Source organism: Talaromyces atroroseus, assembly GCF_001907595.1.
Source record: "Talaromyces atroroseus strain IBT 11181 chromosome Unknown scaffold_1, whole genome shotgun sequence".
NCBI lineage: Eukaryota > Fungi > Ascomycota > Eurotiomycetes > Eurotiales > Trichocomaceae > Talaromyces > Talaromyces atroroseus.
This window is the reverse complement of record NW_017971433.1, coordinates 2818053-2831015: the sequence shown is the minus strand read 5'-3', so window position 1 is coordinate 2831015 and position 12963 is coordinate 2818053. Positions and strand designations below refer to the sequence as shown.

The 12963-nt window shown below is 49.5% G+C and overlaps 4 protein-coding genes across 4 annotated transcripts; 2 read left to right on the top strand and 2 right to left on the bottom strand.

The window, feature by feature from the left end:
* Window positions 1–311: 311 nt before the first annotated feature.
* On the bottom strand, window positions 312–4726 carry UA08_02070 (hypothetical protein; the record flags this gene model as incomplete). The annotated part of the gene is made up of 3 exons (XM_020261804.1): window positions 312–2236; window positions 2308–2984; window positions 3045–4726. 3 exons carry the CDS (start codon window positions 4724–4726, stop codon window positions 312–314), a joined length of 4284 nt encoding a protein of 1427 aa, XP_020123578.1.
* Window positions 4727–6212: 1486 nt separating this feature from the next.
* Window positions 6213–7394, bottom strand: UA08_02069 (hypothetical protein; the record flags this gene model as incomplete). Its single annotated transcript, XM_020261803.1, has 3 exons — window positions 6213–7059; window positions 7167–7244; window positions 7303–7394. 3 exons carry the CDS (start codon window positions 7392–7394, stop codon window positions 6213–6215), a joined length of 1017 nt encoding a protein of 338 aa, XP_020123102.1.
* Window positions 7395–7711: 317 nt separating this feature from the next.
* On the top strand, window positions 7712–8854 carry UA08_02068 (hypothetical protein; the record flags this gene model as incomplete). The annotated part of the gene is made up of 1 exon (XM_020261801.1): window positions 7712–8854. The coding sequence occupies one exon, from the start codon at window positions 7712–7714 to the stop codon at window positions 8852–8854; it is 1143 nt and encodes a 380-aa protein (XP_020123103.1).
* A 652-nt stretch (window positions 8855–9506) lies between these two features.
* UA08_02067 (hypothetical protein) lies at window positions 9507–11614 on the top strand (the record flags this gene model as incomplete). The annotated part of the gene is made up of 2 exons (XM_020261800.1): window positions 9507–10141; window positions 10204–11614. The coding sequence occupies 2 exons, from the start codon at window positions 9507–9509 to the stop codon at window positions 11612–11614; spliced, it is 2046 nt and encodes a 681-aa protein (XP_020123100.1).
* Window positions 11615–12963: the final 1349 nt, after the last annotated feature.

Sequence of the window (12963 nt, the reverse complement as noted above, 5' to 3'; positions counted from 1 at the left end):
ATGTACATTCAAGCAATGAACAGTATGAGCATAAGCGTGATAGCAATAATGACATCGTTGAGATGAGAGGCATGCGTAGGGAGCATAAATTTAATGTCAAAGACAACTTTTAAATTGAAGGACGATGAAAGAATTTGACAGAAGAGAAAAGAGACCAAAGAAATTCGTTATGTTGTAAGTCGCATGAAGAAATCAGACTGACTCCCGAGATGGTAAGTATGAGTAACAGAAGAAAAAGGGGTAAAAGGTGGAGTACAAGCCACTCAGAAGAAAGAAATTACAAATATGTACATGGTGAATGAATCGATCGATCATTTAGTAGTAGCAGAATCAACTGCTGACTCAATAGATACGACAGCATCTTCAGCTGTATCGTTGTCGTTGTTATCTTCCACTCTCGAAGCATAAATCTTCTCCTTGTGCGCATTGGCCGCAACTAAGCAGTCAATATAAGTGCGAAACTTGACAATCTCCCTTAACAAATAAGAAGATTTCCGCTCCCAATTTGCCATCGCCTTGGCTGCGTTTGGGTGCCGAGGCGAAAAAGCCAGTAGCATTGCTGGGCGGAGTTCGTTGTGTTTCTGCAAGTCGTCCTCCACGTTTTTAACGTAATCCTGCAGTGCTTTTAGTTGCTCTGATTCCGTTAGGTTCGAGGCATTCATGCTCTGCTGAGGCGGCATCCAGTCGCTGAGGTGTACTCGATCGGCGGGAAGTTTTGCACGAACACCTCCTTGTTGGTCAAGAGAACTGCGGATGGAACTCTGGAAACTTGGTCGTGGAGCAGCGGCAGGAGCAGAAGCGGCTCCAGATGAATGGGGCGGCGACCGATGATGGTAGTCTCCATGAATCAGCGCGCCATTGATAATTGCATCACTCCAGCCGTACTCCATATTGCTCACCCCTCCTACTAGAGGCTGCTTTGAAAGCCGAGCGCTCCAATAATTGGCCGTAGTGACGAATTCGCGCACAATTTCGGCCGTACCGACTTGGAAGAGATGGACGGCTCCTGTTGGCAAGCTGAGCGCCCATACATGAGGACGTGATTTGGAATAGCCCGGTGGAGGCAATGCGCTTGCGATGGTCTGACGAAGAAGGAACTTCCAGACTTCTTCTGCATTTTCCATCCAATTACCCCCTCCCACAACGCCGCCTCCTGCTCCTAACTGACGCTGTTTAGATTTCATTCGCATCGATTTCGTAGTGGCATTGAAGGAGAAAAGCCGTAGCCATCCGCGTTGAATAACAGCGAAGCACTCGTTCCAATTGCGATCTTTGGCCTTCTTGTCGACCGCTTCCAGATGTTGCTTGTGTTTAAGACTGCCTTCCTTGGCCCATGGAGCACCCATGAGTTCTAGGGTCTCATCTTCTAGGACTGGATTGGCAGTGCCTGGATCCTCAAAACTCGAAACCGAGTTTGCCGAGTCCTCGCGAATGATGGCGTGACTGAGAGCATTCGCAAACCCGATTGACTGCTGGTACCCGCCTCGGTGGTATTCAGACCCCAGAGAATCCACTGACATTGAAGTCATCGTTTTGCCGAGAGAGTACTTACTCCAGGTACTCGACGCCGAGGGACTCCATACTGATGATTGGTCGTCAAGACTTGTGCGACTCGAGCCCATATTGGACGCAGGGTATAGTCGAGCCCGCGATCGTGGTTTAGACGACCATCTACCCGTGGTCATTCTAGAATCTGCAGATCGGCCTCGTGGAATAACATCTGATCCGGCTTTGCTAAGTACGCTGGGACTGCGACGCAGGATGTTGCCCGTTGCCGTAGTCGGAGGAGCAAGACTTTCAGACTCGGGGAGTGCATTGTACAAAGGCAGACGCTGCTTTTGAATAGAGTTGTAAAAGTCTTTGAGAACAAGTTCAATCTGCGCCTCCCATGCTTTAATCGTACCCTGGAACGGCGTAGAGATTAGTGGCCCGTGAATACTAGAACCATCCACGATGACTGAGCTCCTCTTTGGTTTTAAATCTCCTTCAGAAATAGGTAGAGTAAGATCGGCAGAAGGGATGCTTGGAGACCTGGCAGCTGTGTTTAACTGAGGGCGTGACTTCCCACCCGGGCGAATAGTTTCAAATCCATCTGGTGCAGCATCGCAGGCTACTCTATACACCGTGGGCAACGTATTACGCACAAATTGGTTTCTCGTCATTTTTTGATCGATATCCGCCAAATGTAAATCGGTATTCAGTAGAAGAAGCGAGTAGCAAATGGTGTGAACAACGTCTAGAATAGAGAAAGAAGGTTAATTATCACATGACACCAATAAAAAAACATCGAGGGACAAAGGTACTCACCAACAGCCTTGAATCCGTGATTCGAGTTGCACTCACACCACCGGCTAGACAATGCATCCAAAACACGGTCAACTTGCTGCGTCTCTCCTTTCAGTGCCATCTTTGTACATAGACTGCGTAGAGCCGCTAGAATGTCCATGTTTGTCCAATTGAACAGATCCATGTAGGCCTTTCGAACCATTGCACGATCAATGTCTCCCAGCCAAGCCGCCGTGGCCTCATTTCCAACGACTTCTTCTGGGTTGTCAAATAACTTGCGTGCTTTCTCCCTGTCTGCAGTGGTGGGGACGTCGTCTACTGTCTCCGCTGAGACAATTTCGGATTCCTCTTGATTGGCCTGCGTTGACTTTGTCAAGAGAACTGGAGTCTCTATCATGGGGGAATTCGAAGCAGTGTGATATTGAGAAGCGTCTGAAGTGGATAGATTTGATCCGGTAGAAGGCTCATGTTTCAGAGATCTCTGAACAAGGTTAGGGGAAGGCTCAGAATACATAAAACTGCTGCTCGGGACTTCCAAAGGCGGAAGAAGATTGTTGCTCGAAGTATTAATATGCAAGTTCTTTTCCGGCACAGAAGATTGGGAATTTGCCGTGAACAGATTATAACGAGGCGCGAGTGGGCTTGTCTGAGGCCTGTACGCACTTTTGTTGCTGCTGCTCGCATTTTCATTGACATGCCTATTAATGGTAAGTTCGTTAGTGTGATTTCTGGATATGATCTGGAAATGGAGACCATACTTATTCGTCGATGTAGTCTGGTTTTGGTTATCAGCGGTTCGAGTCTGCCGCCCAGCTGGGCGAGGTGTGCTATCGTCCAGCAAAGATTGGCTGGGACCTAGGTGTACTCTAGGATCGTGCTCTCGGATATGCGTTGAAGCATCTTCTGGGTAGTCTTTCATGACTTTTTGAAATGAAGGAGTTGTATGCGACAGGTAAGGATCCATAGTTTGTCGAAGACTGCTCGCGGGACTCGGCTCTGCGTGCATATCCAAAGCCTTTGAGGCATTGGGTGTTAGATTTAACGGTGGCGGTATATTATCAGGAATAGACTTCTTTCGTCTGCGGAAGAAGGAGGACGCCTTTTTAGCTACTACGGGATGGGCATATTCCTGGCGAGGCTGACTCGGAGTTGTGGTATTATCCGACTTCGGTGTCGACACTTTGGTATTTTCAGGAGTTGACTGTTCCGAAGAAATTTTGGAAGACCCAAAAACCCGTCTGAAAAAGCCGTGTTTCTCCTTGGCTGGGACCGAATCTGCCTGGGGAAGTATAGGTTTTTGGTACGAAATGGTAGGACTTGGGGCAGAAGGATCGATAAACGAGGAAGGAAGAGGAGGTCGGGGTGTATCGACGTTGTATTTTATAGTCGATGTTCCCAGTGTTTCCGTGCGCCCCTTGCGCGTCAATGTACTCCTGGCTGATCTGTTGCTGTTTCTGCGAGATAAGGCTGGAGTTCGCGGCTGAGAAAGGCTGCCGGGAAGTCCACCAGAGAGATCCCGTCTCGGACCAGGAGGAACAGTGGGAGTAGGTGCTGCTTCCAAATCATCCAGAATCAACTCTGAACTATGCAACGTGTTTGCTAGAAACGCAGGCCTGGAGCCATAATCCAAACTCATGGAACGTCTATGGTTATTTAATATATAGGGCTCATCAAAGGCAGGGTCATCATAGTCGGCACTGTTTGTGCTATCTTTGCTTCCTTGACGAACCGAATACCTCGATCGGACATGGGGTGACGTTGTTTCCTCTTCGACGTCGTAATTCCTGGTCAAGTAAGCAGAGCCAACGCTTTCTCTACTACGGGCAGTGTCATAACGCTGCTGTGAGGGCTGAAGCGAGGAGCTCCCATTGCTTCTGCGGCCGCTAGAACGAGGAATATGAGAATACTCAAGGGGATCATCGCTATAGGAAACTGGACCAATATCGGAGGATATGGATGAGGACAATGTGCGACTTCTGAAGCGTGCATGTTGGGACGGAGAGAATCGATGGTTATTGAGGTTGTTGGAATAAGCGTAGGGATCGGGTTCCGGCGAGTTGCTGAAGAAACGAGTATCGCTAAACAATGGGGATCCTGGCGTAAACTGATCTAGAGAGAGAAGCATATTGTCCACCACCGAGGTCCTTGTAATGTGTTTTGGCGACAGAGCCAGATCGTGCGGATCCTGTTCATCTCCAGATTCGCTCACACGACCAGGATGCTCGACCGGCGTACTATGGTCGAGAAAAGTCCCCGGGTAGGTTAAACCGGTATTCAGTGCCCGGGGCTGGGACCACGGCTTCTTTCTGTCCCCGGATGGTGGTGTCGAGGGCGGAGAGTAACTTCGGTCGTGGCGCTGAGGCTGGAATTGGCTGGAGCTGTCTGGTCTCGAGAGTCCCCCACGATGGGTTGGCGGTCGAGGGAAGTCGTCCAGGCCCATAGCGACTAGCTGGTAAGCGGTTTCCCTGCTGTTGCGTTCGAGAAGTCAACGTAAGGGATAGTGTCACACTTTCGGATCGTGCGTATTCGAAGCTTCCGGTGGTTGTCGTCGAGTCAGAAAGACTGAGGTTGACGGCAGTTCATCGTAGTAAGAGAATTGTCCGGATTGAGCGATCAGCCGGGCACTATTCTGGTCAGACCGTAGCTATTATTGTGACTAGTATAATGTTATCGCCGCGGCCAGTGGCAGATCAGTCAGACGCCCAGCTGTCCTCGGCGTCCAGCTGCGTTGACAACGGGGGTGCATCAATTGCGTGTTGCGATTCAATTGAGCTGGAGTGAGTCGATCTGGACAGACAGAAAGACAGCACAGCACAGCACAGCAGAGAGGGAGGGAGGGAGGAAATAATTCAATCGAGGGCAAGTTAAGAGACGAAATGGTGGAGTTGGTTCAGATGCTAGTCCGATAGTTAGTTAGTTTGCGGATGTCAAGGGAAGGGGCTAGCCACGTTGTCACGCCTTCACTCCAAGGCAGCAAGGCTCCAACCCATTCAGGGGAACAGCCAACCAGCTGCCTTCGCATATCTCGGACTGGGCCATGACTCGTAAGGGTCGACGCTCCGATTTCCTCCATATAGTACTGGACTATCGACTGATCGCAATCCGTTCGGTGCACAAGGTTCAAAGTCGAAAAAAGTGATCGGTCAATCTTCTGCCACCGGTATAGATGCTGAATGAATCAAGATGACACATACAACGCCAACCCAGCCGATCGTTTGATGTATACAGTCTCCGACTGGTCTTACAATATAACTATATTATACATGCCTACATGAAGAATCCTGCAGCGATGTGGCGTACTTAATTCACCCTGTATCACCCCCGATAGATGACCATGCATGACTAACTACGCCGTATAACTAGTTAACTAACACAACGTTCTACTTCTATGCCATCATTCGGCTAGTTCTCGAATCTTGCGTTTTTCAATAGTTTGGGTTTAACTTTTCTGTATGGGAGCGCAAGAAAGAAAAAAAATGTAAAATTCAATACGTGCGAGCAACACGAACGCAAATCTATAACTCGAACATAAACCGACATTGCGAATTCCGATAGCAAGCAGTATAAGCAACAAAAGAAAAAAAAAAAAAGAAAGAAAGAAAAGAAAATATGCATACATCACAGTACAGACAAAGAGAGAAATTACAAAACAAACGCCCCCAAAATCAATTGAACTGCATTTTGATCCTAGTCCAGAAACCGCAAATCCCTTTGGATATCCCCATTGCAATGCCGATCATTAAAAATTGTGTAATTGTGTGGTATATGCGCGTGAAAGTGGGCATTTTAGTGTAGTCGAAATCAATGTACATCAGTGAGATAGAATGCGTCGTCGTGGTGGTGCTGGTGGCGAGAAAAGATGCATTGTTGTACAGGCAATGGTGGTAAAACCAAACACCACTAATTATGACATGCATGATAAGACATCAAGCACCCACTCCAGAAGAGCGCTTCGATGAACGACGACCCGAGTAGTTGCCATCGGTCTCCTTTTTCTTACGACTGGTGCTTGCGCGGCCTCCCTTGGGGCGGTATCCCGTGTCTTCTTCACGCTTGCGTTTGCCCTTGGAGGCTGATGGTGCAGGTACTTCAAGAGCAATGCCGTCCTCATCGTACATATCTTCTTCCTTGGCCGGTGGGCGAGCCAGGGAAGCCCGTTTTGACGAGCGCGCGTTGGCAGGACGCTGGCCGGTCCCCTTCTCAGACGCGTTTTCATTATCCTGTAGAAAAACCTGCGGAGTATTGCGACGCAGCCAGTTATACACCGAGTTGGGATTCTGTAGGTTCGCCTCTCGCTCGCGATCACTAATCGTTGGCTTCTCGGGCAGCTGTTTCAGCTGCTTGTCCGCACTCGAATCGCCCAATTTCGCATCGATTGCTAATAAGTATTCATGCTCATGATCTGGAGTCAAATAATTGATATTGAGTAACAATGAAGGATCCTCATCTTGACCATCAAGTGACAGCGACCAGCCGGGTTGTGCAATCTGTCGCAGAGATGAATATTGGATAGCCGGTCGAAAAGCCGTGCTGCGTTTCACTCCTTTTTCTAGACGACGATAGGTATCAGGTGTGATCTGGCCAGAATTCAGCTCTGCCTGTGCCTCTTTCAAAGCGGACTTGGCCGCAGTCGTGGTATAGGTAGACGGAGGGATGTCCTCGTCTTCCGACGTTAGAGTGAGTGGTGTTTCCCCGGGCAAAGTTAGGTCGTAACGCAGATTAGGCGGGATATAAAGACTCTCGTTAAATTCCATAAGTACTTCGAGAAGTTGACTATTCAGGTCAGTTGATTCTGCCATTAGGAATCTCTTCAAGAGAATATAGATTTGGGGTTCCTCAACTCATTAGTCTCTTGTAATCTCTGAGAAACATCCTCTAACCGAAGCTGCTCCTTTATGAGCGCCTCGCTCTCACGCATTTCCAACTCAAACTTGACCTTGAGCTTGGCAAATTTTTTCCTGTAGAAACTCTGATAAGATTAAAAGTTCCTGCGGATGGAATTGCCCGTGAACATACTTGAATGAATGACAAGGGACTTTGCTGGCAGGAGCTGGCGCATCAGGCAGGTCGCCCGCCGTGGACTGCGTTTCTTCCTGATCTGAAGGCATGCTTGTGCGACCGTAGAGTAATCACAATGCTGCAGTTTCCTTGCGAATGTGTGCTAGGACTAGAAAGAAGAACGTCCGAGGAGAGGTGGTAAGTCACGCATCAAGCGGAGGTCGCGCTTTTGCCGTGTATCGCAGGCGGCAAGACCCATCCTTAGTCCTTGCTCCGGCCCTCCAGGAAAGAGCCAGCCAAGGTGGGCCAGTGCGGAGCCCGCTTAAGACTAATCCGTTTCTTTTTGCTCTGAGGGAAAAAAAAAATCCCAACAAGCAAAAAGCACTTGCTACATCTTTCTCACCATTATTATTCAATCGCATGCAAAATGCCGGGCCTTAAGGAAGAAGAGGACCCCACTATTAACAAAAAACGAAAACTTCAAGATGCTCCCGAGATCGAAATTGACGTCGCTGCCCCCGAACCTCCCTCGAAGAAGGCGCTCCGTAAGGCTAAAAAGAAGGGCGTCGACCCTGAGACAACCGCGGTGAAGAGTGAAACACCCAAGGCGGAGTCGACAAAACGCTCGGAGTATGGTGTTTGGATAGGCAACCTCCCCTTTAACACAACGAAAGAAGACGTACGCAAGTTCTTCACGAGCGGCTGTACTTTCACCGATGCAACAATCACGCGAATTCACCTTCCACAGGGGCCTTCTAGAGCGAATGGCATGGTCCAAAATAAGGGATTTGCATACGTCGATTTTGCCAACAAAAATGCCATGGACGAAGCCATAGCGTTGAGCGAGAATTTCATTGCCGGCCGCCGTGTGCTTATCAAAGGCGCCCAAAGCTTTGAGGGTCGACCGGAAAAGGACCAGCAAGCGGGTTCATCTAAGCCTGGTAATAGCGCGTCAAGCAGTCACCCGCCATCTCGACGGATCTTTGTTGGGAATCTGGGATTCGATGCTACCAAGGAAGCGGTGCAGGAACATTACTCGCCTTGTGGCACCATTACCAACGTGCATCTGGCAACATTTGAGGACTCGGGGAAATGTAAGGGCTACGGGTGGGTCGAGTTTGAGACCGTCGAGTCAGCCCAGCATGCCGTGAATGGGTTTATCAAGGTCGAAGAAGACGAGGATGAAGATGAGGAAGAAGCAGATGAAAGCGACGAGTCCTCCTCCTCAGACGATGACCAATCGGACAACGACGAGAAGCGAAAGCAGAAGAAGAAGATGAAGAAGAGTATAAAGAAGAAAAGCGCGGATAGGAAGAAACCCAAGACGAAAAAGATCTGGGTAAACCGGCTGCTCGGTCGCCAATTGAGAATGGAGTTTGCCGAGGATTCTGCAACGCGCTACAAGAAGCGCTTTGGCAAGGACAGCAAAGCACGTTCTGAAGATGAAAATGGAGGCTCGAATAATCGCCGCCCCAGGAAAGAGACGCAGTCGCGCTATTCGCAGGATACCGTGCAGAGACTGACTGGAGCGATTGTCGAAGCGCAGGGGCAGAAAGTTACGTTTGACTAGAGAATTGCAAATTGTATATACGTACTATGCTACATTCCATATATCCCGTCTACATGTTTTTATTCTGGAAGCTTAGAGCCGTAGGATAATTAGAAAACAAGCGCGGAGAATTAACCTAAAGGATCGCCCACAAGAGGCGCCTTGGAGACGCGCGCGCTAGGCCCAATCGGGATCGGCTGCCATCTCTCAGATGTCATGGCTCAGCGCCTAGTTTTGACAGACTCTGCTTGAAACAAACAACGCCATCCAACAAAAGAAACAACACTATCCCTTCCCTTCCCCGCCATCGCCCCCGATTTCCTCACATCCTTTGCTCCTTGCCTCTTCGACTGTCCTTATTTCTACCTACGACGGGACTTAGCACTGTTCCTTCCGCCTACGCCCCAAAACCACCGCTCGTCCGTAGCGGCCCCAGGCCAAAACAAGTTTCCGCCATCTTCCCCGCTGATTAACTCTCCCCGATCAGTCTTTCGACAGCCGTCAACCGGTGACACCGGGATCCTTTCTTCCATCTCTCTCGGGTTGGAATGCACTGAAGATACGTCTCTCTAGCGACGCATCGTTCCCACGCGTCCTCCGTTCGGTAGCCGAGCCGCTACGGTGCAAACCGCAGGCCCGCGATTCGGTGGCTTTTACTGTTCCCTTTCATCAAATGGCTCCCGCTCGGCATCAGAGACATAAAATTGGAGCCAGTCGGCGAAGGAGAGAAGATGATGGTGAGGATGAGGGCTCTACAGCAGGAGATTTTGAGGATGACTCGATGAGTGAGGGCTCGTTACCGAGCCATCTGGGCGATGATGATGATGCCGACGGCGAGGGCAGTGATCTCAGTGAAGATGATGACGCAGTCGATAGGAGGAACGGACACAAGCGTGCGGATGGTCATGGAGAGCAGGAGAAGTTGAGCGTTCCGCTCAAGCCGACACTGACGGCGACAGTGTCCGACACAGAAGCGATGATGAACGGGCTAAGAGTGTCCGAGTCGGCAGGAGAGGTGACAGAAGAGATACAGTTCGATCAGTTGAATAAACCAGAAGACAAGATTGGGAGGGCGCCATCCGCACCGCCGGCTGAATCGAGGCGGGAGACGTTTGCTGAACGAAAACGACGAGAGCATGAGGAATACATCCGAGCCAGGGATGATGATCCTGCTTTTGTTCCGACGCGGGGAGGATTTTTCTTGCACGACAAGAGGTCTACGGATGTGTCAGCAAATGGGCATCGGTCCCATGTCAACAGGTCCAAGTCGCGGCCGTATGGACTGATTGTGGATGGGAACGTCGGACGGTGAGTTCATCCGTATATTCCACCTTATGGCGTGTGCGGTCTTTTGATAACCTCTTAAATAGACGCCAAAAGCCCGATGCTAGTGATGGACAATGGACGCACGATCTACATGAGACGGTTGTCCGCGATAATGGACAGGCCTTTACACCTCCTTCCTATTCTCATTATAACAACAACAACAACAATGCGAGGTTCACAAATGGGTCAGCCGCTGTGTCTCTTGCTCCTCGATCTTCACCGCCAAATCGCTCATTTTCCACAACGTTGATAATTGGAAATGTGCCTGTTCGGGTGTTTCTCCCAGGCATGGAAACCCCAGTGTCGTTCGCTGCAGTTCGCAAGCGCCAGCATACTCGCTTACCACAACACCGCCCTCCGTTGCGACGGGACAAGCCTGTGCGGATCTCATTGCCAGGTGCAGCACCTAAATACGTTCTACCTGCACCAGAGCGCTCATTCATCTTCATACCCCGTGCACTACGACCAAACCAACAATCTTACCGAGGACGTGGACGTGGCGGAGGATACTATAGTGGCCGAAGACCCAGCCTTTATCCAGGTTCAACTTACTCGCCCAGCTTATCTATGAGCCGCAGGTCGTCGGTCCGAGAAGGTATGCATTCACCGGCAGGCTCGGTGCTATCAAGACAGACCATTGTGACTGGCGATAAGAAGCCGATTGTTCGTCTTCCACCGGTCGTGCGCCCACCTGGACCTCCCATCACTGGTGCGGTTGTAACAGGCGTTCCACCGCTTCCTGTCTTACCGCTCAACACAGCATACCGGGAAAGCCGGGGGCCGATCACTATGCACCAGCCTCGACCGCAGAAAACGGTGTCTGTGGCTGATATCGAGAGTCCTGCAAGCTTCAATTTCAACCTGCCCCAACCACAACTTGAACAGCCGTTCCACCAGCAAGTTCTCGGCATGGTGGCAGCTCCAGGCTATGGAGCAGATGGAGCATATATGCACGGACGCCATCCGTCCCACCCCAGTCAACCGTCGAGCACGCCTCTTTCGCATATCCCCGAACGTGCCATCCATGCGCCGCCTTTCCAGCCCTACGGAGTTCCTGCTCAGCCGGCATACTTTGCCGGTGGCTATCCTCCAGCGGCCGCCGTATACTATGCTGGCGAATATCCGCATTACACACCGCCCGCTGCTACCTTTGTCCCTCCTCCGCCTCCTCCTGGTCCTCCTTCAGGGGCCCAACCATACGTTTTCCACGCTCCGCCTCCGCCTCCGCCGCCAGCTGCTCCTCCACACACGTCTGGGGGCGAGCAAGCCCATACGGTGGCCCACGAAGCCAATGGCACAGTCTATTTCTATGATGCGCAAGAGTTGTACCACCCTCCCAATGCGCCGTATCATGGGAGTGGGGGGGTAGTCGGAATGGGGGGCATGATGACGCCGCCAAGTACGACGTATTATTATCCACAGTCTTCAGGGCCTGTCTATTACACGACTCAGTGATGACAATTTATTTAGTGTTTGATTCAAAAGTGCTTTTCTCTTTAGTGACTGTCTTATCTGTTACGAATCTCATAGCGTTGTTTGTATGTTGTTGTTGTTGTTGTTGTTGTCTGTTGTCCATCTGTCTGCCATCTTAGATGTTACTTTCACCTACTCTTCCTCCAATGTGTTTCACTTGTTTACTTTTTCCTGTACTCTATCTTTCTTTGTCATGATGAGCGACTCGCCTCCTCTTCTTCCATCATCATAATCAGTCGACAGTATTGTTAGTTGATTTTGATTCCGTCAGCATAGCTAGCCCTAGTGTGATCGATTCTTCTTGTTCTCCTCCTGTTTTCTATTCTATTCGGGATCTTTCCTTATTTTTCTATATATTATATCATATTTTCTTTCCTTTATATTTCCCTCGCATCTTTTACTATTCTATTTTTTAACCTTTTTTTTTTTTTCTTTTTTGTTTTCTTTTTCAATTTTATATTCGGATTCACAACCAATCCTTTTTACTCTAGACGCTTGCCTCCTCCTTACGAATATCGTCAGCTTACGTACGTGTCATAAATGCAATGCAATGCATCATCCGTGTTTTGTCCCAAATTAGGTAGTTAATCGCCAGTTAGAAAAATGTTCGGTTTACTTGACCACGGGGGAGTCGGCATCGGCAACGAGTCTCGACATCGTCCGGCGATGCGTGCCAATCAATTTGCCCTCGGCGCGGATCGTCGGATTACTCGGGAACGGCATACAATGCATTCATGCATGAAAAGAAAAAATAAAATATCATGATTAATTCAATTAGCGAGGCAACACGTAGTAACCAGGTTACGAAAAGACAAAACAACGGGAACGAATATCCGGGTATATGTGGCGTTCGGCGACTATTACATAGTACAGTAGTTTAAATCAATCAGACTTGTTGTTTTTCTTCAGGTGATCGATCCACGTACGTAAATTGTGCATATCTGGACTCGTCGACTGCGTACTACCAGGCTGTGTGTGGCATATGCAATGCATCGCCCATCTGCCCAACCAAGCCAGTAGCTAACTACTCCGTACGCAGTTGCTAAAGTCACGTAGCATGTCGCAGTACGTAGGCGGCGGTATCCACATAGGCCTGACTACAGGGTAATTGGTCTACAGAAGGATTAGCAGGGTTCAATACACTATTCAATAGGGGTTCATAACTGAATATGAAGATGTGCATGCTAATGTCTACTTGGCTTCTGCTATTCCGGGTACGTGCCGTATACGTCCTACTGCGTCCATACCAAATAGAAATTTGAAATCCAACTGTCTGCTCCGTAATCGTATATGCAGGCCGCGCCACTGTGATCGCCAACGATGTGGCGATC